Raw genomic sequence first — 25,458 nt, forward strand, 5'->3', positions numbered from 1 at the left:
TTACTATGTGTGTGTGTGTGTGTGTGTGTGTGTGTGTGTGTGTGTGTGTGTGTGTGTGTGTGTGTGTGTGTGTGTGTGTGTGTGTGTGTGTGTGTGTGTGTGTGTGTGTGTGTGTGTGTGTGTGTGTGTGTGTGTGTGTGTGTGTGTGTGTGTGTGTGTGTGTGTGTGTGTGGCAGGGGCGGATTTAGGGGGGGGGGGGGGGGGGGGGGCTAAGGGGGCTGTAGCCCCCCCCCTTTCCTTTCTAAGTTAGTACTTGGCCAATAAAACCCTAAATCTTCTATGTGTATCAAAAGAAGACTTATTTCAGGAACTATGCATCACTACCAACACAAATAATGTCTATGTAACTATACCTATTGTTCAACTCTGTTCCAGGAGAATATAGCTCTAACCAGTAATGTCAACAAAGAGTACAAGTGGGGCTCAGTTCACATCACAAATGTGGGAAAGAGTTGCAACAGATGATGTATCTTGAAGGGTGTGTGGCCTAACAATGAAAATAATTATTTAACAAACAAAAACAAGATATGTTGTGCTACTTCTAAAAACCAGGTGCCATGCAGCTAGCTAACTCATTTGGAATGAACCAATAAGATTAATTAATTTATTGTAATTCTCGGATTTCATAATTCATGAAATTTTCGTAATTCTTCAATTATGTTGCTTTGCATTGCTAAGGAAGTGCTTCTTTTAACAACATATTACACACAGAAGTATTTTCTAAACTGTTTTATAGTTTGACTATTGTGTTTTTCCCACAAATTCTCTCGACAAGGCCTCAGAGCTTTGTCTCTTCATATTTGTTCGTGTACATAGGGAATATACCCCCTTCCCAAATCAAAGAGATAGGCTATTCTTGGTAGTCTAAGAGGCTAGCATTGTTGTTTCTCAATTGTTTAAACGCCTGTAAAACCCAAAGGGAAGGCAATTCACAAAGTCTGAGGAGAGTTGCCACACCCGTATTTCAGACCGCCGAAAAGAAACCACCTCAGAGCAAAGTTTACCTGTGTGGAAGTTTAGTACAGCCTTCATTTTGCTTTTATTTCTTACGTAAAAGCTGCTTTTACCATTTAACAATTTTGCTCACATGGGTGCATGCGGACAAACATAGATAGGTAGACAGGTACATAGGTACATACACACACACACACTTTTACAAAAACAATTTCAGTAAACCAGGCGTGCGCCCACAGCCGGCCTTTGGCTGGCTGTAGGCATGCGCCTGGTTTGAAAAATGTAACAGGTCTTTCAAACTACCCTGTCAATTTGAAAGGGGTCATCTTTGTGTGTAGAGAAAAACAATTTCATGCTATGCTACTTCTAAAAACCAGGCGTCATGCAGCTAGCTAACTTATCAGGAATTAACCATAGATAGTATATGAATTAACCAAACTATGTATCAATACCGTACTGTTTAAGTATATACTCCCGAAACAATGCGCGCCACCAAAAATACCGCCTTTTAAAAACCAGCTTAGAAACTTCTTACACGAAGAAAATCACCTTTACGGAATAATATTAGCCCATCTAACATCAAGTGTAGCATTAAAAACAAGAAAATGCTTACTGGCGGCTGGAAATTAAAAACGTCAAAACTCTAAATTTCGTCCCACTCACTCACTCCACTCACTCACTCACCACAGTCACAAGCCTAGAACCCAAATGAAGCAGCGCACAGTCACCATTTTACACCACAACAACAAACTCACCAGTAGGATGTGCCTTTTGGGGTTCTGACGAGTGTATGCCCTGTGCGCCTTGTCTTTTCTTTTATCTTCAATCAGGCTGCTTGTCTTCTTCATCCAACGAAATCATAACAAGGCGTTAATTTTCCATATCAAAATTTTCTTTAAGCAACATAATGGACGCCACAAAATTATTTAAGATGCTTAGACTACGCTACTGTACTCCACGATAGGTTACAAGATCATACCCATTCTTTATTCTACGTATTATCAATCTATCGATCGAGACCACAACAACCACGCCCCTTTTACGCTAGCTGTATTTCTGACCACACCTTCAAGTTGGTAGGCTGATTCGAGATACACTAGTTTAATAATCGATCGAAGCCACAATGATTACACCCTTTTTTGGGCAAAGCACACATCTTTGCAGGCTGACTCGAGATATTCTAATACAGCAGTCACCCTAATAGAACAGTCACACATTTATAGCTAGCTGTATGCTTTAACAAAAAAAACTAAACAAACTAGTATATTAAAAAATATAAATTTTAAAATGAAGTAGGGATCCAAGCAATAAGTAGTGAAACAAAAGATGAACGATGGTAGCTCAGTGGGAAATCCCTACTTTGGCATGGTATAACAATTATTTTGTGTTCAATGCCAAAGTAGGGATTTCCCACTGAGCTATGCTGTAATAGCTACCATTGTTCATCTCTTGTTTCACTACTTGGATTCCTACTTCATTCTAAAATTTATAATTTTTAATATACTAGTTACTATTTTACAATAGGGTAGTTTTGGGTTGCGCAATAATATTATTAGCTAATTCTCGTATTTTGTAATTTATGAATTTTGTTGTAATTCATTCAATTACGTTGCTATGCACTGCTAAGGAAGCGATTGTTAAACAAACCGCTTTTATCAACATATTACGCATGGAAGTATCTTCTAAACTGTTTTATAGTGTGACTAATGTGTTTTTTTTCCCCACAAATTCTCTCGACAAAACCTCAAAGCTGCTCTTCATTTTCGTTCGCATACGTAAGGGATATGCCCCCTTTCAACTCAAAGCAATAGGCTATTCCTGGTAATGTACAAGGCCTGCACCGTTATTTTTCAGTTGTTAAATGCCTGAAAACCTCAAAGGGAAGGTAGTTTACAAAGTCAACTGAAAAAAAAAATAGCAAAGGGTGTCAAATTGAATTTTAAGTGTTATGCAACATAGCTTTCACTCACCGTACCTTCATGCCTTGTCCACACTTCACCTTGTATACCTGTTCCACTTTTGATATTTGTGGTAAGCTAAGTGACAGCTAGCGCAGCACTGCTAGCTGTATTAAACTCACATAGCAACAGTTGTCTAGCAACTATTGCTATAGTCCCAAGCGATGTTTCTCTTAGCAATGGTTATCTGGAAAACGTTGATAAGCAACCATATTGTTGCTGTTTTATGAGTCATCTATTACTATGGTAACACTAATCAAATCGCACATATATTTCCAATAGAAAAACACCACACTACTTTAGCCAATCAGATTAGTGTTACAGATTATTGTCGAGGGACCCTGACAACCAAGTGTAATACTAAGTTTATTGGCTAATTACTTGACATGTTTCAAAATAATATGTCAAAGTTGCTACTGAGAGTGTCATATTCAACCAATACATACTACAATACACACAAAGTTGCTACTGAGAGTGTCATATTCAACCAATACATACTACAATACACACAAAGTTGCTACTGAGAGTGTCATATTCAACCAATACATACTACAATACACACAAAGTTGCTACTGAGAGTGTCATATTCAACCAATACATACTACAATACACACAAAGTTGCTACTAAGAGTGTCATATTCAACCAATACATACTACAATACACACAAAGTTGCTACTAAGAGTGTCATATTCAACCAATACATACTACAATACACACAAAGTTGCTACTAAGAGTGTCATATTCAACCAATACATACTACAATACACACAAAGTTGCTACTAAGAGTGTCATATTCAACCAATACATACTACAATACACACAAAGTTGCTACTGAGAGTGTCATATTCAACCAATACATACTACAATACACACAAAGTTGCTACTAAGAGTGTCATATTCAACCAATACATACTACAATACACACAAAGTTGCTACTAAGAGTGTCATATTCAACCAATACATACTACAATACACACAAAGTTGCTACTGAGAGTGTCATATTCAACCAATACATACTACAATACACACAAAGTTGCTACTGAGAGTGTCATATTCAACCAATACATACTACAATACACACAAACTGACACAACACTGCTATACATTGGTGAACACTATTTTACCTTCAATGGTTGATCCACCACACTATCAACATAACTGTCAGACCTCACCACTACATTGTACTGGTACACCCCCGGTTTGTTTGGGGCAGGAAATTGTTGCTGTACCTATGACAACATGAGTATTACCAACAGTTAATAGATGCATACCATGATCACATGAGACTTCAAATGTAACGCCAAGTGTATATTTTGGTATATAGCCCTCAAACCACAGGTAAGTAAAAACAGTACTGCTCAAACGTAACATCGCACTCACTCACACCACTTGATTACGGGTGACAAAACAAGTTGATGTTGTGCTACTTCTAAAAACCAGGCACCATGTAGCTAGCTAACTCATCTGGAATTCACCAATAGGTTTTTGGTGTGCAATAATACATAATTAATTTATTGTAATTCTCGGATTTCGTAATTCATAAAATTTTCGTAATTCTTCAATTGCGTTGCTATGCATTGCTAAGGAAGTGCTTCTTAAACAAACCACTTTTAACAATATATTACAAACAGAAGTATCTTCTAAACTGTTTTATAGTTCGACTATTGTGTTTTTTCCCACAATTTCTCTCAACAAGGCTTCAGAGCTGCTCTTCATTTTCGTTCGCGTATGTAGGGGATATGCCCCCTTCCCAACTCGAAGAGATAGACTATTCCTGATAGTCTACGAGGCTAGCACTGTTGTTTCTCAATTGTTAAACGCCTGTAAAACCCAAAGGGAAGGCAATTCACAAAGTCTGAGGAGACTTGCCACACCCGTATTTCAGAACGCCAAAAAGAAACCACCTCAGAGCAAAGTTTACCTGTGCAGAAGTTTAGTACAGACTTTATTTTGCTCTTACGTAAAAGCTACTTTCACCATTTAACGATTTTGCCCGCGTGGGTGTGTATGGACAAACATGGATAGGTACATACGCACACACATACCCATGCACGCCCACACACACGCCCACACCCACGCCCGCCCACACCCACACACACACCACACACAAACTTTTACAAAAACAATTTCAGTAAACCAGACACGTGCCCACAGCCGGCCTTTGCCGGCTGTGGGCATGCGTCTGGTTTAAAACTTGCTAATTAAAGGGCGTGGCACCCGTTTCCTTCGCAAGTATTCATCCCATACGAATACTTGCAAAGGAAACCTTTAATTAGCAAGTTTTTTAATCACTCACAATCAAGCAGTGCGAGCGAGTGCGATGTTACATTTGAGCGGTACTGTAGGTAGGTATATGTCACCGTTTCAGTAAAAACCTGACTGGTTCGCACAACTTCTGATTTTTAAACCAGGCACACACCCACAGGTAGCCAAAGACCAACTGTGGGCATGCACCTGTTTACTAGATTTGTTTTCGTACAAGTGTGTTGTGTGTGTTGTGTGTGTTGTGTGTGTTTACCTATCTACCTATGTTTGTCCACACGCACCCACGTGAGCAAAATCGTTAAATGGAAAAGCAGCTTTTACGTAAGAAGTAAAAGTTAAATGAAGTCTGTATTAAATTTCGACACGCACATAAACTTTGCTCTGAGGTGGTTTCTTTTTGGAGGTCTGAAATACAGGTGTGGCGACTCTCCTCAGACTTTGTGAATTACCTTCCCTTTGGGTTTTACAGGTGGTTAACAACTGTGCAGGCCTTGTAGACTACCAGGAATAGCCTATCCCTTCGGGTTGGAAAGGAGGCGTAGCTATCCCCTACGTAGCAAACAAAAATGAAGAGCAGCTTTGAGGCTTTATCGAGAGAATTAGTGGAAAAACACAATATTCAAACTATAAAACAGTTTGGAAGATACTTCTATGCGTAATGTGTTGATAAAAGCGGTTTGTTTAACAAGTGCTTCCTTAGCAATGCATAGCAACGTAGCTGAAGAAATCTGAAAATTTCATGAATTACGAAATCCAAGAATTACAATAAATTAATTATGTATTATTGCACAACCAAAACTTATTGGTTAATTCCAAATGAGTTAGCTAGCTGCATGGCGCCTGGTTTTTAGAAGTAGCACAACATCAACTTGTTTTTTAATTTTTTCACCATTATTTCCATAACACACAACTATTACCTCTTGATTGTCCCTTAGTCCAGTAACTCGGTCAGGACAAGCAACCATCGTCCTCTTTTTTCGGTCACACACATACACCCACCACATCTCCTGTTTCTCCTAATTAACACCCAACATAATAATCTCCATGACAACCAATACACTACTTACTTCAGGATAATGAGGGGCATGTACAGGCCAACTAGCTGTCTGGTAGTTCTTATTAATGTTTTTCTGCTTCATGTCCTTCTGTAGCTCCTGCCATTCCTTCTCTTCTTCATCCTCATCACTATGGTGATCATCTGCATCACTATCATCCTGCTGCACTGTTGGGGTTTCCTTAGTTACTAGTCTCTTTCTAACAACATTGTTAGGCTCCTCCTTCTCACTGTGTTCCGAGTCTGACTCCTTCTGCTATAGTTACCATGGCGACCAACTATAGCCAATCGTAATCACTCACAGGTTTTTCTACAGGTTGGTCCTGTTTACCAGGTTTTTTCTTCACCTTATTCTTCGTTGTTGTCTTAGTACTGCTGCTACCTTTCTTGCGCCTCTTTTGTTTCTCCCATGCCTTGTGGGTGGTTGCCTTGGCAACCTTGTCATCTTCAGTATTTGGTATGTTCTCCTATAGCAACACTAGATCATGTGATTTCATATAGTTTCCATATCTACCACTTCAACTGGATCCTCCTGTTCTACTAGATCCTCATTACCATGGTGATCCTACAAGATCACATGATCTAAATAACAAACTGATAGTTGCCTACCAATAATGTGCTCCGAGTAATCTTCACGACAATAGTAACCACACTGCCTGCAGTAATCTTACCCTGTTCTTCATCATCAAGTACTGATGATTCAACCAATCAAGTCACACTATTACCACCACCCATAATACCTCTAGTTTCCACGGTAACTTCTAAGTGAGGGTAATTATTCAGTACGGCTATTACATTGTGATACTCTGTGTCTGTAAGTGTCTTGACTAGTTTCCTAGGTAACAGTGACATGATACTATTGGATCATGTGATCACTTTACCTTCGTTGTGCCTTAGGCAATGCAGCAAATTCTTCTAAAGAGTTGATATGTCTCTTCTTCGTTTTGAAGTGTTTGAGTTGTTCAGGAGTGATATGAGGCAGCTGGAACAATGGTGACTGGTTCTCTGTCAACCCCTGTATGATCATGGCTGATAACTTCATCACATTCTCAAATGTCTCCACTGCTGGGGGCTTCATACCTGCAGACAATAAACCTTAGTAGCCACAAGGATACAAAGACCATACCTCTATTTAATGGCCATACAAGTATACAAAGACCATCTCTAGTGCAGACGACTACAAATTTTCCACATCACAAATTTATCAACAAATTTATCCACACACACGCACCCACACCCCCACACACACACACACACACACACACACATGCACCCACACCCACACACTACACACACACACGCACGCACCCACACACACTACACACACGTACGCACACACTACAGATTCCCAAGCAGCAAAAGTCATTATGAGGACACAGATGATCTGATCCTAGACGACCTGTTTATGGACGCTGACTTACTTTCTACTGCAACTTCCACGATGGAGGAAGATCAAACCCCTCCCCATCAACCCACTGAGGAACAACCATCTACCATTTCCCCAATAGAGGCAGGCAAACACCAGCAGGGCTCTTACTGAACTAAAGATCCCAATCACCCACCCCAGGTTAGAGGCAACCAAACCACTTACACAACAATACTCACCTTTCCTGGGGTACATTGTGAGGAGTATGAAGAACTGACTGAGGACGGACACCATTTCTTGTAGCAACATCGGACATGTGACCAATATGTGTTGGAGGTCTGTTTGAACACTGATATTAACCAATCATGTTACAGCGTTATGACACACCTTCAGATAACTCCCTCGGAAGCATCACATGAGCCAGGTGAGAGTGTAACAATGCTCGTGCCTTACGAGCATGAGGTAAAGAAAATGGTGGCTGTTGCACCTAGCAACCAACACACATAGCAACAGTGATAAGTTACACTTGATGATTATAAAGAATTGGAGACTAGATCACAGCATGTAACTGCTGGATTTGAAGGGGTCAGTAGAAAGGGGATATGTGCCATTCTAGATTTTCATTTTTTTTAAAATTAGAATGGCTTGGTTTAACCATGTGAGTAATATTGTCACTAAGTAAAAAACAGAATTTAAAAGTAAATTGTTAGCAAATAATTCAATTATGTCCCAAAATTCTGTTTAATGCCCTTCACATGGTCACCTAAACTTTCAAATGGCACCTGCCTCCTTTTGCTGCTGGACCTTCATTTAGACACGTAACAAGTATCTTCTCATCATATAAGACACGTATAACATGTCTCGGTGAATTACTGAAACCATTTAGCACACAATGGTATACTCTAATAGAACAGTCAACAGATTAAATACCAAAATTGGTATATTATATGAGGAAGGCACCTTCAAGGTGAGTCCCTCATATAATATACAATTGGTAATAGGCAATTGAAGATGAGTTCTGGTGCCTTGTTGGTTCATTGTGAACATTTTGTGGGATATATAGTCCATGGATAACTCTGTTTCACACAAGTTTTACCAAGATGAGGCCAGTCGTTCGAGAGATTCAGGTTAGATGCAAAAGCATACTGGTTTCCAATACAAAACTATTTTACACAACTTGTATTCCATAGCCTGCATTATTTAAAAGTGCCAATAATTGGTACCTGCCGATAATTGACGACTTACGCTATTTACCTTCACCATAAATCATCTAAAATTGGTCCAGCACTTGCAAACGTGTAAAGTGTTGTTATAGCTTTTAATCGCAGTACCGAATTGTGTAAGGTTTAACAGTGAAACAATGATAAGGGGTAGAGGATCATTGATAACAACAGCTACAATACCCAAGGACACTTGGCTCCAATATCTATGGTTACGATATCTCAATGGAGCCCAACCACTGTGATTTACAACTTCACATAAAACAGCTACTCTTATATTTGGGAGTTAGAGCAAATCTTCTAGAACCATTCCTGCCAGGAATCTTACACCAGCTACACTAACTCTTTATGCAAATATTGCTGATAGCAATTTTGACATGTACTGTTCATATTCACAGAGATACTCATCACCATGGATACACATCAGTTGCTATGGATACATACCCACCTTCATGTTGCAATGAGGTAATGATGTTGTAATTATCTGTAGTGTTGAGGAGGATCATGTGAGCTAATGGTGTAACCTAATTAATGCTCACATTAGATAATACCGCATCATCAGTAGGACGATCCTTTATCTTGTTACCATGACGACTGGAGAACTCGTATGCACTTGTCAATATCATCAACAAAGCTACACAATGTCACCATGACAACACAATGCCACCATGACACCACACACACACACACAAACAGGATCTGTTAGCTATATGCAATATTGGCCTAACCACAGGGCCATACTCAATGCTGACTGAGCAGAACCCTGGTTGGACATATCATGGACCTCATGGATATGAGACTAATCATGTTTCTGTAGAGGGCAACTGTTCTGTGATGGTTTTGTCATCCTTTAGTTTGTTGTCATGTTCATATCCATATAGGGACTTGTTAGTCTCATATCCATATAGAGACTTGTTAGTCTCATATCCATATAGGGACTTGTTAGTCTCATATCCATATAGGAACTTGTTAGTCTCATATCCATATAGAGACTTGTTAGTCTCATATCCATATAGGGACTTGTTAGTCTCATATCCATATAGGGACTTGTTAGTCTCATATCCATATAGGAACTTGTTAGTCTCATATCCATGTAGGGACTTGTACGCAGTGTTGGGGCAATTACTTTTTAAAAGTAACTAGTTACATATCAAACAGTACGGTCGTACCATTTAAGTAGGGATCGTGGTGAATGTTTCGTGCACCGCCCAAAATTCCTCCTTTAAAATCATCCTACAGACATTTTACGTGGCGAAAACCACCTTTATGGAATAGTACTAGTCCATATAATACATAAAACAGCATTAAATATAACAAAACACTTACAGGTGGCCGGATATTAATTTTTTTTTAAATTGCTAAAAACTCCAATTATAGTCTCACTGCCTCACTCACTGCCTCACCCACTGCCTCACTCACTGCCTCGCTCACTGCCTGACCACAGTCACAGGCTTAGAGCCCAAACGAAGCAACACACGGTCACCATTTTACGCCACAACAACAAACTCATCAGTGGGATGGGGTTCCGACGAGTGTACGCCCTGTGCGCCTTGTCTTTCCTTTTATCTTACATCAGGTTGGTTGTCTTCTTCTTCAAGCATCGAAACCATACCGAGGCATTAATTTTCCGTATCAACACTTTTCTGTAGACACCGCAAAATTATTTCAGAAAGCGTTTATGCAGCTCAAAGAGCAAGGGCGCCTATAATTTCAAGTGTTGCACGTGAAACATTAAGGCTGCTGAGTTGTCACTTCGACTTTTACCAATGCCTGGACTGCAATTGACGAAGAGATTTGAGACGGACCGATATTCAACGGCTTGTTCCTCTGAAAACACTGACTCAGCCACTCAATGCCGGACAGCAAGATCAGCGAGTAATTCATGTGATTGGATAGTACTCGAGTGGAAATTGTATTATTTCATCCTGTTAGTCGAGACTAAGCTCCAAACGGCACAGTACGTACTTTAATAAGCTGTAAATAGCTAACTGTGCTACAACAAAAACTAAACAAACTAGTATTTTAAAAATTGTTGACTTAAAAATGAAGTAGGCATCTATGCAATAAAAAGTAGTGAAACAAGAGATGAATGATGGTATAAGTATAGCTCGATGGGAAAGTCCCTACTTTGGCACATTAGCTATTTTGCTCAATGCCAAAGTAGGGACTTTCCCACCGAGCTGTGCTGTAATACCATCATTCATCTCGTTTCACTATTTTATTGCATAGATCCCTACTTCATTTTTAAGTCGACAATCTTTAAAAATACTAGTTACATATTACATATTACTTGCAACTGAACTATTTAGTTACAGTTACATATTACCCATAAAATAAAGTAACTATAATAATATTACATATTATATTACTTTGTGTCCACAGCCTTAAACTGTCATGTGTGAAACTACCACCTTATCACGTGACATGATTGCGTTGTTGGACAATCTTGGTTAGAATTGTAAGAAGCTGGTGAATAAGCTTTCAGTGCTTGAAATAAGCGGACAAAAATGCTAGGACATATCACCTAAATAATAGTTAGACACCAAGACCAAGGGAACTAAGCGATTTAGTAACCCCGATGGCCTGAGGCTGTAGCGTCCCGAGCGCAGCGAGGGCGCTACTAAAGGCCAGAGGGGTTACTAAATCGCTTAGTTCCCGTTGGTCGCGGTGTCTAACTTATTTAGACTATGGTTTAAAGTACATACCTTTATAGCCAGAGCATTAGGGTGGGGTGAAAGAGCAATGCAGAACGGCAGAACGGTTTCTTCCTGAAGTCCTTACAGCGCCCACAAAAATAATTATTCGACCGGTAACCAGAGTAACGGCTAGAGCTTTAGTAGATACGCCGCTTAGTCTACTATTTGTCCAGAATTATTCACAGAACACGGAGAAGAATTGTATTACAGTATTATCAAGTACTCCAGTGTACCTTTCGTGTTGTAATTATTTTTCACGTACAAAATTGCCTGAGGGCGGGTTACTAAATGAACATGTGTAGGTGACTAAATGAGCATGTCAGGTGACTAAGTGATTTAGTAACCCTCTAAATGAGCTGTACCATAGTCTAAACTGAACTATTTTTGATCAGACATTTATAAAACTTGTTCAGACATTGAATACTTTTGCCATGAAAAATTATTATATTAAGTCTGATATGCATTTGTTTGAGTAAATTTTATACCAATTTTGGTTGGACATGATGTCTGACCAAAATAGAACATGTTCAGACATACACCAATTTTGGTCAGAAAATGTCAGATGTCCGACCACTATTTCAAGCACTGAGCTTTATTCATTAGTTTGAGGTGGCTTCGTAACTTACTCAGTAGATTAGTAACGAGATTAGTAACTTTGTTGTTACTTGTAGTAATAAATTCTCGTTATAGTAACTTCATTACTTATGTAACATAATAGATTTGTCAGTAAAGTAACTCGAGTCATATTACCTGTTTTTATAGCATAATTATTTCGTTATATTACTTAGTTACCACAAAGTAATAGCTAATGTTACATAACTGGTACAGTACGTGTTACCCCCCAAACACTGCTTGTATGCTATAACAACACACTCAGTAACGTGTTACCCCCACTGTTGCTATAACAACACACTCGTACTTTTCACATCGATGGAAGCCTTACGACTGAGACAATAAGAGTATAGTTTCTGAGTGTCCATCAAAACGTTAGCTGAGCTGTACTTTATAGATCGGTACCACCACACCCCCTGTGTACATCACATGATCTGTGTTACCATGAACACCGGTGCTCACCACAGCAGTCGGCAAGGCAACCATGAACACACCCACGTAGACCACCAACACCTAATAAGACACACACACTTATATCATGTGATCCTGTGACCATACCGACCCATATTGACGACTCTTGAGATACTATCCATGATGGAAGGGCTATACCAAAACTGGTTGCTATGGTGATAATGGTGGCATAACAATGACATCGTCACTTGGGACACACCCACCTCTTGGCCCATCAGGATTACCATACTCCTCCCAGTTTTTACGAGACTCCTCATCTGTTAACCTACACCATGTTAACCAGTGTCATGGCAACTGATAGTACATACGACCAAGACATCATAATCCAGAGTTAGGGGTAACAAGTTATGCTTATTATGCAATATGTAACTTATGCTGTGAACGAAGTAATATAACATATTACAAAGTAATGAACAACTGTTATATTACTAGTTACAGCCATCAGAGTAAGGCCATACCTATTTGAAAAGTTGTTGCTCGGATTTATTTTACAACAAAATGGGTCGGTCGGTAGGCAAAACAAAACAACAAAAAAAACAGCTATCTAACTACTAAAATTATGATTTTTAGATATGTACATGCTTACCATTTCTGGCTACAAGCCATATAATAGATCAGTAAGTCGTATTAAAGTTGTATGCAGACCTATCAAATCTCTTCTAATACATATCTGATAAAATATAACTAGTAGTTGAATGAGCATTGCACTGATGCTATCATAGAGCAGGAGTGAGGAACATGCTGGTTTTACGTTTATAGATAGCTAGCATTATATTATATTTGAGATAAAAATTGTACTAACTGACTGTTCTATTAGAGTATCTCGATCTTTTGCAGCAGTTTTTAAGGTGTCACGTGATATAATTTTTTTCCTTTTCTTAATTGGGTCGGTCGGGTCCGAGCAACAACTTTTCAAATAGGTATGGCCTAACATGTAATACATTACTCATTACTATTTTCTGGGAGCTGTAACGCATTATATCATATAGAAGTAGCGAGTAATACGTAAAGAGTTACACTGGTAGAGTAACGACCCCAACTCTGTACAAATATCTCTACACCTGGATTATAATAGCCAATCAGAAATAAAACAAGCCAATCATCACCATGGTAAGTCTAGCCACGTTACAAATGCTACATAATTCACAGTGTTACTATGTAAGTATAGTGAATTTATAGAGTACTTAGTGATATCAAGAGTAAAGGTGGACCGATACCGATACTGGTATCGGTATCGATGCCGATACCAGTGGAATCAGTATCGGATCGGTATCGGTAATACAAGGTACAGATACCACAGTAGACACCCACCACTTTCATTAAACCATCTCTAGCTAAGTTTCCAGTAGCTAATAACTTAGTTGAGCTAATCAGTAACTTAACAAAGTAGGGAAACAAAGCCTTTGTTACTCTTTTCCAAGTATTGTTGCAATTGCTCCGTATGTATTCTAATATATTAGAGCACGTGAATCCTTTGTAACTAAACGGTAGTGCAGTTGTTCCCCAAGAATTAAGTTTATGACTACTTGGTTTGCTTTTTCATGAAAAGGTTTGGTTGAAAAGCTGTAACAAACTTTGTACAATTATCGGCCGCCCACGCAATTAATTGCCTTATCAATAAGCTTACAAGAAAACTACCTCGAATCAAGAAATTAGTAATCCACAATGATGTTTATCATGCTTAGCTGTTATACAACAAATATTTTAAAACTTGATTGAACTGAGATCACTAATCAATTACTGTGATATTTTAATAGCTAGCTATGTATCACAACAATGAAATTTCTATAATAAACTTGTCTAGGCTTCAATGTATAGTATCGGTATCGGTATCGGCAAATAATTTCAGTACAAATACTCGTATCGGAAATATCGGTAAAAAGTGGTATCGGTCCATCTCTAATCGAGAGTTCATAATATTTGTATACGTACAAATATTATGAACTCTTGGTGATATTCATACCAAACAGTTCAATTCTGATTGGCTACTTAGTTACAACCCATCACCATGGTTACAGAGAACACAATACCTCACATGCAGCACAGACAATTAATATAGTTAGTGATGCACCAATAAGACATTTTGCTGATTATCAGGTATTGAATGGCCGATACCGATAGCTAATCTGATGGTTATGTGTTTACACACAAGTATTTTGTAAAAATTGCCATTTTAAAACTTTCTTAATTAAATTAATTAAACAGTACATCAGGGTCAGTAAATTTAATCAGTTAAAATAATCTGCTAAGTGATACCAATATTGGCCGATAAACCAATTTGCGATTGTTTACCGATTAATCGGTGCATCACTAAATGTAATAACGTACGCCTCATAAGCCTTAGCAATCTTCATGAACTTATCCTGGTTACCAGTGTCCTTGTCGGGATGGTAACGAAGACTGAGTTGACGATATTGTCGCCTGATCTCTGACATCTCTGCCCCCTATATGATCACATGATCTAGTCGTAATAGCTCACATGATCCAGCTCATACCCTGCTAATCTCAAGGATTTCATAAGGGTCATACTCCACATTTTCTATCTCCATGGTGAAAGTACGGTAGAACATGTATATAAATAATATCCAGCCAATAGCAATGCAGAGATACCTGTTGATGGAGGAGTGACTTGTAAATGAACAATTAAACAACACACACGCTCTTGTACTCTAAACTCTAGTATAGGATATGGAGTATGAGAGTATGGGATATGTAGTATGGGATACGGAGTATGGAGTATGAGAGTAGAAGTCTAGTATGGGGTACAAGTATGAAACTTCTAGTATGGAACTTCCTAGTATGGAACATGGAGTATACAGATACTGGTGTACCTTATACCGTACGCAAGGAAATTTTTACGTCAAAAAAAATTGACGAATTTGACAAATTGGTTTCATTCGTCAAATGTTTATAAGCACCCTTAAAAGTACACGTTTTGCCTACAATTTCTTGATTTTTGTCAAATTTTTCTTACGTCAAAATTTCCTTGCATACGGTAGTACACATAATTACAACTCTCAGTCACAATAAGCACTATCAACAATAAGCACTATCAACAATAAGCACTATCAACAATAAGCACTATCAACAATAAGCACTATCAACAATAAGCACTATCAACAATAAGCACTATCAACAATAAGCCAACAACACTGGCAGAAACCTTATGAGTACAATTACTTCTACTCTAAACTAAGATTGATTAACCACAACTACCATATTTGGTATTTTTGATATCACAGCTTCAGCTTTGGGCCTTTGATGTTACTTGCTTTATGACATATTCTCTTTTCCCCTGGAATATCAGATGTTTATATCAAGGCAATCCATTAACGGCCACTGCTGCCATATGGCGGCACAGCTTCATAATTCACTCATAGAATAAGTTTTAGCCTCACTATAACTTGTAAAACACGTTTCATAGTAAGATGTGTTAGTACTGAAATGGACACACCCATAGAGATCCTGTTTCTGTGATAACCGGATCCTTACCGGACTAGCACGCATTTGTTATATAATAGCGTAAAGTGTAACTTTCATAATAGGCAAATTAAATCGTTCTTCAAGTTGATAACTAGTAGTTGATAGCAAAGAAAGTGTTACAGCAAGTAAAGTCGACAGTCGGCTACTTTATCCCAGATGCAGCATGGTGTTCACAAGTGCAGATACACTTGTGCAACACCAAAAATGGGACAAATCACAAAGAAACCAGCTGTAGAATGGATCACACTGTAAGTAAACTGTGTAGAATAGTTCTTTGGAGTGTAATACGTACACCTTAGTAGATGGCTAGTTGGAGTTCTGTTGTTTGTTTGGGCAGCTATGTTCAACCCATTACACAGCAGTACGAATCAAGAGCTGTTTGAAAAGCACCTCTGCAATCAAAACAGCCACTATTAAAAATACAGACGATTTCCGTTAATACGAAGGGAAGCCATCACATGCTATCGCCAATCGACACTTTTCACTGTCAGAAAAGATGAATGGTACAAAAAGGAGAACACTGGTAAGTCCATGAAGAATGCATTGTACATACTGCGGTATGCCAAAAGGCACCTCTCAGGCTGAAGCAGCGTCAAACAGTGAAAAAATCAAGCCCGTAGCCTTAGCCGTTATCAAGTTACGCTTGTCTGAAGGCATCAGGCAGCCAGTCAGTCAGTAGAAAATTTCGTTAAAACGTTTAATAATTTTTTTTTAAATTCCGTAGCAACTTGTTGAAAGTGTTCGGGTCAATCTGAAAGCTTGTTTGGGCTTAGTTTTACCTAACCAATACTGCCTCATTGTCGTCAGGGAAAATTGAGGCTGGTGTATGGGTGTTGTTATTTCGTGGGCTACGCCTACTCCTTTGTGGTCCCTACTATACAGTACTATTGTACTGTATGAATAGTACTGTATGATGTGAGACATTTACACAATGTCTACACAAGACATACACACATCAATACATTCATACTGTCAGTTGATACAGTTGCAAGACAGTCGACATGCTGCACTGTGAGTATATTAACAGGAAGAAAGAAAACAGCATTTTCATGTGTGCATAGCTCCAAGGCCCCTTTTCCAAAGCACATCATTTTTGTAATATAGCTGTCCACCAGGTAGGATAGGCCACACAGAAAATTTGATTAAATTTGCACCAGCCAATTGTGAGATATGGGGTATAGTTCCTGTATGGCTTCAGCATGAAATTTTCAGGGCTTGAAACAAGCAAACTATTGCACTTTGTACTAACAGAAATCAATGAAGTATTTTGTTCACTACCTTTTACAACAAACAGAAACTCTGGGATGTGTGTAGTGCAAGTTCTAAGTATAGCTATCGCTTCAGAGCAAATACTTCTAATAGCACTGATTTGCTGTATACCTGACTATCTACTATCGTGTGGAGCTACTTTTTAAAAATGCTGTGATGATATGTGATTACATAACATTAAGCAAATGACATGAACTGGTGGTCAACCATATTGTAAATTAAGCCTTACAACTAATGTGATTGCTTTATGAAAACTGTTCCAAGCCACTTAAGCCGTAGGTGGGGGGGCTTAGATTTATTTTTGCACACTTTGCAAAATTGATGTAACTCGGTAGCCTGAATCTTTGGGTCAAATGAAGAACACATAAAGGTGAATTCACGTACCAAATATGATGAATATTCAAGAAGATATGAGCATTATTCACGTAAAAAAAAAGATCAAACTTCTATCACAACTACAGGGTAAACCGAGTATAGGAAATTGGTGATGATCATCGTAGCAGTGAGCTTTCTGATGGCTTGAAAACAATAGAGTTACAGCTACAAAGATATAAGCAAAACTGTACAAGCGTAAAATAGTGGGATTGAGATACTCTAATAGAGCAGTCACTGTAAGGTAAAGAGGTGCTGAAAAACTTACCACAGTTCAAACCAGGGACCATCATACCTAACACCCGCATCCTTAACTGCTATCTTGGCTGATCACTTAATTTCTGCTTTATAAATAAAAATTCTGCTTATAAATAAACGATTGTATATTGTTCTATAATTTTGTACGCATGTTCTACTAGAAGCAGACATGGGGCCAAGTACATGAGTACTTATACTTAAGTACACTTAAGTACAGATTTGAAAGTACTTGTACTTTACTTAAATACTTTCTTAATTTCCCCAATGTACTTGTACTTATACTCAAGTACTTCACTAAGTACTTGAGTACTTAAGCACTTGTAAGTACTACAAACATTGTACGTAGTTTGTACACAGTGGGTGTACAATGAGAATATCAAAATTGTATGAAGGTGCAGTTTACAACTTCTTGCGATTCTTCTACTGCCTTCCCCAACCTTACTATGTATCATGTTGCCACGATTAACGATGTCGCCAATGCTGTTGTTCAAGTCAGTGCGTTTTAAGAGTTTAAGAGAGAGAATGGTTGACAAAAATCAACCCCCCTAGGCACACTTACATACTACAATACACTGAATACAGCATATATTTTACTACAGCAAAATGTACTTGTACTTTACTTAAGTACTATCTTGAGTAGAGCTGCACGATATTGAAATTTTTCATGGACGATATATCATCAACCATATATCACGATATTACTAAATATCACGATATTATATGAAAAATATTAGTGTCTAATTTGAACCAACAATGAGTTATGTACCTGTGATATGACATGATAAAAACAGCAACAATACTAGGGTACAAAGTAAAAGCAGTATAAGGTATAACAAGACATGACCAGTAAATAACAACTAACGAGTTCAGTTACAATGTGGTTCACTTTAGGTTTTGTGCCAAAAACACCAAACTATCTACTCTCTGAGGTTTAAGACAGGTTCTACTGTCACAGACAATATTTCCTCCACAACTAAAGACACGTTCTGAGGGCACGCTGGTAGCACACAGACACAAAAACTTTTTTGCTACCTTAGCAAGCACTGGATACCGAACACACTCAGACTTCCACCATGGAAGAGGCTCATCTTCCATGCTGAGCTGGGGATGGGTAAGATACTGAGCAATTTCCTGTTTAACTCTTTGTTGAGGGGTTACCTGTACCTCAGCATTGCCAAAACAGTTACTTAGTATTTTACTTAATCCTTTCACTTTCTTACTAGGAGGAGGTGCTAGTGCATTGGCAGAACTGAGAGATGAGCTAGGGCCAGTATCACATGATCTACTTGCAGTTGACTGGGGTGAGACACTAGCTTGAGCAGAGGTGAGTGTTTCAGTGTTAATCTCCGTCATCATCTGTTTCTCTATCTCCTTTAGTATACCATCCTTGTCAGTGACGTGTGCAAGTTTGAAACGAGGGTCCAAAAATGACGCAAGTTCAAGCAGTTGTCTCATATCTGGATCCATGTACCTTGTCTTCAAATCCTCCATAATACGTTCTTTGATTTCATCAGTTATTTCTGTATCATCTACTTCATGTTCCATTGTACTATAGATGTGGCTCAACAATGGTATTACCGCAGAAATAGTGACACATTGCTCACCAGACAAAGCATCTGTCATCGCTTTCAATGGTTTTAACGCAGCAGCAATTGATTCCAACATGTCACTATCTTGCCATGATGGTATTAGATGGGATGAGTTGCGGTCATCACACAGCACCATCCTGATAGCTTCTAATTGCTCCAACACACGCTCTACCATGTCATAACAAGATCCCCAGCGTGTCACAACATCAACTTTTAGCTTATGAATGGGCAAATTCTTCTGCTCTTGAGCTTCAACCAAATCCCTTTGTTTCTTCCAGCTCCTTGAGAAGCTGGCCACTAATGCTCGACAAACCCTTAAAGCACGCTGTATCCTGGTATCATTTAGTCCCTTGCCCACTGCTAAATTCAAATTATGTCCAAAACAGCTAAGCCTTACCCATCCTAAAAGCTCACAAGCTAGTTTTACATTAGATCCACTGTCAGTGGTAATCCCAACTAATTTATCTGGCTCCAGATTCCATTCGTGCAGAGTTTCCAACAGAACATCCTTAATGTTAACTGCCGTATGGTCTTGGGGTAGATAGTGGGTCTGTAAGCAGTAGGACTTGAGTTCCCATTGTTGGCTGATGGCATGACATGTTAAGGTGATGTAAGGATCTCCAGCTGCTGATGTCCACATGTCAGTGGTGGCAGCAAAATGATAAATGTTACCATCAGTAATTTGGCTCTCAATACTGCTTCGAGTCTCTGCTACTAATTCAGGAATGGCAATATTTGTGAAATGGTTTCGGCATGGAAGTTTGTACCTGGGATTGAAAGTACGGAGCATTTCACGAAATCCCACCTTATCCACAGTAGAAATAGGTAGCATATCTCGAGCCAAACAAAATGTCACAGACTTCGTGAGTCTTCTGTATTCTTGTGACTTCGCTGATAACATCTTCGTCTTATCCCATGTTGTTTCAAGCGATGGCTGCCTACCACTGTCGTCGTCTGTCTTCTTCCCCTTAGTGCCAGTAGCAGCTTGCACGATACTGTGCTCGTCTGGATGCTTATAGCGTAAGTGGCTGTACAAATTACTTGTGTTACTATCCTTTGCTAATACTTCTGCTCCACAAAGGCGGCACTTCGGATTGCCACGAGGTCTTCCGTTTTCATCAGGTAAGAAACCAAAGTATTTCCATATGAACGCCTTTGTATTTCGCTTACTGACTAACCCTTCTATAGTTCTGGGTGGGTCAGTAGAAGGGTTAGTAGAAGACGACTCGGACTCAAGCTCGGACTGCAGGGGCGAAGATTCATCCGCCATGTTTCCTTTGTTTTCAGAACACGTGATCATGATCAGTTTTTAATTACGTACGATAATTATCGCCATGCTTACAACTTGACATCGTACAAGGGTGATATCGCCTCTACCGATAAGTATCGCCATATCGTGCAGCTCTAATCTTGAGTGTTGCTGGAGTACTTGTACTTGGAAAATTCAAAAGTACTTGTACTTTACTTAAGTACTTTTAAATGTACTTGGCCCCATGTCTGACTAGAAGTCCTCAAAAAATGTGTACTGTATTACAACAAGTATTAGGAATTTTAAGCTCAATTAGGGATCATAGGGAAAAAAGGAGGGAAACAAGGGAGGTCACCTACACCTGCAGATATGCTAGTGAACATTTAATCCCTAATTTGGTCATGGGTAGACTTAATTAGTGATTAAATGTTCACTAGTATATCTGCAGGTGTAGGCAACCTACCTTGTTTCCCTACTTTTTTCCTATGATCCCTAAATAATAGTTAGACGTCACGAGCCAGGGTTCTACAGGATTTAGAATACTTGAAGGCCCTGGGCTGTGGCACCCTTGCTGCACTCAGGCACTACTAAGAGCCTGAAGGTATCAAATTTCAGTATCAAACTTTTTGTAGTCTAAAATTCCTAATTTTACTATCAATTGCTGATTCGAAAGTGAAGAGGCCATTATTCTTAGCTTTCAGCTATGTTATACATCTTAAGTTTCTTTAGATGTTTGATGTGCTCTTCCTCTCTCAGAAAAGCTTTGTCTCGTTGCACTATAACTCAAGTTACAGACATTATATAAATGGCTGTGTATATACTGAACTGCATTGTTCAGCACTGTAGTTAACAAAGCCACTGATGATAGTTCTAGTGCTAATGATAGTTCACCACTGTTCTCGCCACTAGCAGCCATTCAAGTCAAGCTAAGGATGGCAAACAATAGTGGTCAAGCTAAGGATGGCAAACAATAGTGGTCAAGCTAAGGATGGCAAACAATAGTGGTCAAGCTAAGGATGGCAAACAATAGTGGTCAAGCTAAGGATGGCAAACAATAGTGGCCAGGCTAAGGATGGCAAACAATAGTGGTCAAGCTAAGGATGGCAAACAATAGTGGTCAAGCTAAGGATGGCAAACAATAGTGGTCTTACAGTTTCGTATAGTGAATAACAATCTGGAGCAATGATGAAAGTGCCGTTCAACTGGTACACTGTTCCCACACTTCAATGGTTGTTATTGTATAGAGAAAACAGCATACCAGAGAAGGTAAAAATAGCTGGCAGTGACGCTAACAATCTACGCACTGCTGGGAATTTATCTGACACTATTGCAGCTCTTGGATAGCTGGTGAGTGTCATGCTGTTGATCTAGGTTACATCACTGGACTACCTGTATACAGTACTCTCCTATCATATGCTGTTTTAGTGAATGATACAGAACTAGCATTCACCTAACATGGCAACAAAAAGACAGCTTCAACCTGACGTCACTAATAACTCACAAACTAGCGCTGCAAGTAACAATCCACCACTTGCCAATACTTAATATGAATTTGTCAGCGATATATACGGCAGCTGCACTGGTACAAATGTTATATTTCCTCTTTAAGGCAGTGGAATGTTATGGTTTACTGTGACAACATAATCGTGCTTCCGGTGTGTGATGTTGACCATTGACAATGACAGTGTTTGATTATTTTAATTTAGGGCCCAATAAAATCATGTGATACATGTACTTCACATGAACTCAAGAAATACACAATGTAACCAGCTGGTCTTGGACAACTGTTGAGTGGCTTCCACACACCAACAGCATGTAACATTGCCCCAGGGCTATTTCAGTCCATTACAAACAAAGAACAGTAGAAGGAGCGTCTCTGCAATCAATCCAGTCGCTATGGAAACTATGGGCATAGATATACAGACAACAGTACACAGGATTGAAATCATCTCAAGTAAGCTCGATAACTCCAATACAAATGTATTCACCAGATCATCGTAGCCTCTTTAAAAAATGCAGGATGGTGAAATACGCCACCCACAATACGTTTCTGCAAAATTTCAACTTTTAAGAGTGTTCATTTAGTTGTTGGTAAGTCTTCCTCGTGAAAGAGGGTAGTTAATTAGCAGTAAGGCCTGGTTTGTTGGTGTGTCTCTCGATGCGGACATAGCCACCATTATCAAACTTACAACACACAACTACTCAATTATTAATGCTTTGGGAAGTAGTCACACAAAGAGTAGGGCTAGACTTCTGTGCGATAAATTAGAAGATGTTGCTTACAATGATCCGGCATAAAAAACCAGATGATTCTGATCCCGGGTACTTGTCTGTACATCTATGATATGGGCAATAAGTATAACAGCCAACACAGTCACAGGAAAGCCGCATCGCACTATTGCAAACTGACACCTTGTGATGTCAGTAAAAAGAACTGGAACACAAAGGAGGACAAAGGAAAGTCCATGATGCATGTATTGTACATACTGCAGTTGGTGAAAAGGAACATTTCAAGACAAAGCGACATCGAACAGTAAAGAAATCAATTGATCGTCAAGTTACACTTGGCTGGAGGCATCAGTCAATCAGCATAAAATTACGTTAACCCTTAACCCTTAACCCACAGCCGTTTTACATAACACATGCACTGAAAACGTATAATCCTGAAAACTGGATTATACACAAGTTTTTAAAACAAACTAATATAGAACAAGAACTGTTAAGGCTGTCTAAAAACCACAAACACCATGTTACTCAACCTCAGTTTAAATGGGTCTATCCTTTGTCACATCCTTTCATCCCAGAACTTCACTCTGTTCCTTTAAAGTACAAAAGAACTATCTCTTCATCTTCTTCCTTCGCATATCGATACACCAAAGGCCATAACTCGGCCATACTGCATCATGGAAATATTTTCTTGATGTCATCTTGGTCGTCATGTGATGGTGATTCCGTTGAGATACAGCCATCACGTGATTCAGAAAATAGACGGCAAGAACACTAACAATACGGACGTGAAACGAAACAAACTGATTCAGTGCTTTGTAGCGCATGAGTTCCTTGTTGTTTGTTAACAGTTTATATACTGTTACTAAGGGTAGGCCTTCCCAAGTAAGAAAATCTCTATTTCTAACAGATTGGATAAACGCTTCGTACAATATGCCTGTTTAAAACCAATTGCAAAAATATTGCACATTTTCCGTTTGTGTTTTATCAAATTCAGTTTTCTGGAATATGCGGGTTTAAAGGGTTAAATAGAATTCTTTTTTTTTAATTCCATAGAAACATTTTGGAAGGGTTTGGGGTTGGTCTGAGGATATTTTTGGGCTTGGCTGTACCTAACCAAAGCTGTCATGAAGGAAAATTGAGGCTGGATATTATTGGCTGGAAAAGCCCAGTTCTTCATGATCGTAATAAGCAGTACTACCATACCGTATGATAATGTTACCAAACAAGGTATACAGTAGATTTACCACTGGAAGCTCCATGTTCAATGTGTAATACTCTAATACTCAATGTTATTTGTGTAATACTCTAATTGAAGTATGTACACTCTATTAGAGTATTACACAAATATTGAACTAAATCCTGCAATACAATAAATTTATAATTCAATATCATCATTGTGTTTGTATAGACAACCTAATGCTAAACAGTGAGGCCAAAATTAGCTATTAAGTAACTTTTCTGTAAGGAACACGTAAACCCTTTACAAATTTGAACAAAGTCCAACAGCCATTATCAAAACTGCATTAACATCCACCTACAACTTTTCTCACCCACTTCTTCACAGATTAGTGTGGATATTTAAACAGTAAAATTTTGCCTTGATCTCACCTACAAAAGCTTTTGAAGATCATCTTGTCAATCAAAATGCTAGTAAATTTGTGTTGCTAAAAGTTGGCCTTCAATCATATCGGGTGTTTAATAATCACTTTTTGATTCACAAGGATTTAAATAAATTATATTTGTACCAACAAAACAGGTAGTCTGGCACCGCCCGCCCCTTTGCAAAAAGTAAGGGTCTGGTGAAATACAAATACCTAATCATTTCAAAAGGAATTCAATTAGACAGCGTACGTATTGCTTGTTACGTCAGATGATTGCACTTCAATTCGAACAAAAGCATTGTGTTGCCAAGGCGATTTCTGTGTGAACGTCATTGGCATGCACTAATTGGCTAGCGCCCAGATTGGGCGCTAGAAATGATTTAGTATCTGTATTTCACCAGACCCTTACTTTAGGCGAAGGGGCGGGCGGCGCCAGACTACAAAACAGGATGAGGGGCAAAGGTCACAACACAGGTGGAATGTGATCATACTATAGATCACGTGACACTCACCTAATCCTCTTCAACCATTTCTCACGTGGTTTCTTTGTGTCCTTGTGTAGTTTTCGGACACATCCTTCACACTGACACGTCCTACTGCCCTCTGCATCGTCCTCTGTATAACGATATCAACCATTCGTGCAATAACAGCTACTCGACCATACCCGGTTTAGCGTCACTACTGGACGGCCACAGTAAATAGGTAACTGGTATCAGCAGGAAGACGTAAGCTGATAACAAGAAGTAGCTAAATGTAGCGCCGGACTCGTCATATTCGATCTGAGCCATACACGCGACTAGGTCTATCTAAT

The 25,458-nt window shown here is 39.0% G+C and overlaps 1 protein-coding gene across 2 annotated transcripts; it reads right to left on the reverse strand.

Annotated features, from left to right (window-relative positions):
- Positions 1-418: 418 nt before the first annotated feature.
- LOC136258944 (translocation protein SEC63 homolog) lies at positions 419-25,452 on the reverse strand. 2 transcript variants are annotated; one of them, XM_066052335.1, is made up of 21 exons: positions 25,312-25,452; positions 25,160-25,262; positions 15,093-15,207; positions 14,926-15,041; positions 12,801-12,862; positions 12,689-12,747; positions 12,589-12,639; positions 12,434-12,542; positions 9,358-9,452; positions 9,267-9,302; positions 7,986-8,085; positions 7,838-7,936; positions 7,114-7,312; positions 6,973-7,067; positions 6,842-6,924; positions 6,747-6,797; positions 6,535-6,699; positions 6,246-6,488; positions 6,096-6,194; positions 4,038-4,142; positions 419-487 (listed from the first exon to the last, which is right to left on the reverse strand). In XM_066052335.1, the coding sequence occupies exons 1-21, from the start codon at positions 25,433-25,435 to the stop codon at positions 434-436; spliced, it is 2,163 nt and encodes a 720-aa protein (XP_065908407.1). In that variant the 5' UTR covers positions 25,436-25,452; the 3' UTR covers positions 419-433. The 2 variants fall into 2 exon arrangements, with proteins under 2 accessions (XP_065908407.1, XP_065908408.1); XM_066052336.1 differs by lacking the exon at positions 419-487 and adding an exon at positions 3,034-3,099.
- Between the last annotated feature and the right edge of the window lie 6 nt (positions 25,453-25,458).

The sequence above is a fragment of the Dysidea avara genome, chromosome 6 (genome assembly GCF_963678975.1).
Source record: "Dysidea avara chromosome 6, odDysAvar1.4, whole genome shotgun sequence".
Taxonomy (NCBI): Eukaryota; Metazoa; Porifera; class Demospongiae; order Dictyoceratida; family Dysideidae; genus Dysidea; species Dysidea avara.

Excerpts from the sequence above, each read along its gene's own strand:
- LOC136258944 (XM_066052335.1), bottom strand. The coding sequence starts at position 25,435 with ATGGCTCAGATCGAATATGACGAGTCCGGCGCTACATTTAGCTACTTC. Across the intron at positions 9,453-12,433 it reads GGCTTCCATCGATGTGAAAA|CTTTGTTGATGATATTGACA; the intron begins GTACGAGTGTGT and ends GACATTGTGTAG. Across the intron at positions 488-4,037 it reads TGGTGGATCAACCATTGAAG|GCCACACACCCTTCAAGATA; the intron begins GTAAAATAGTGT and ends TTTCATTGTTAG.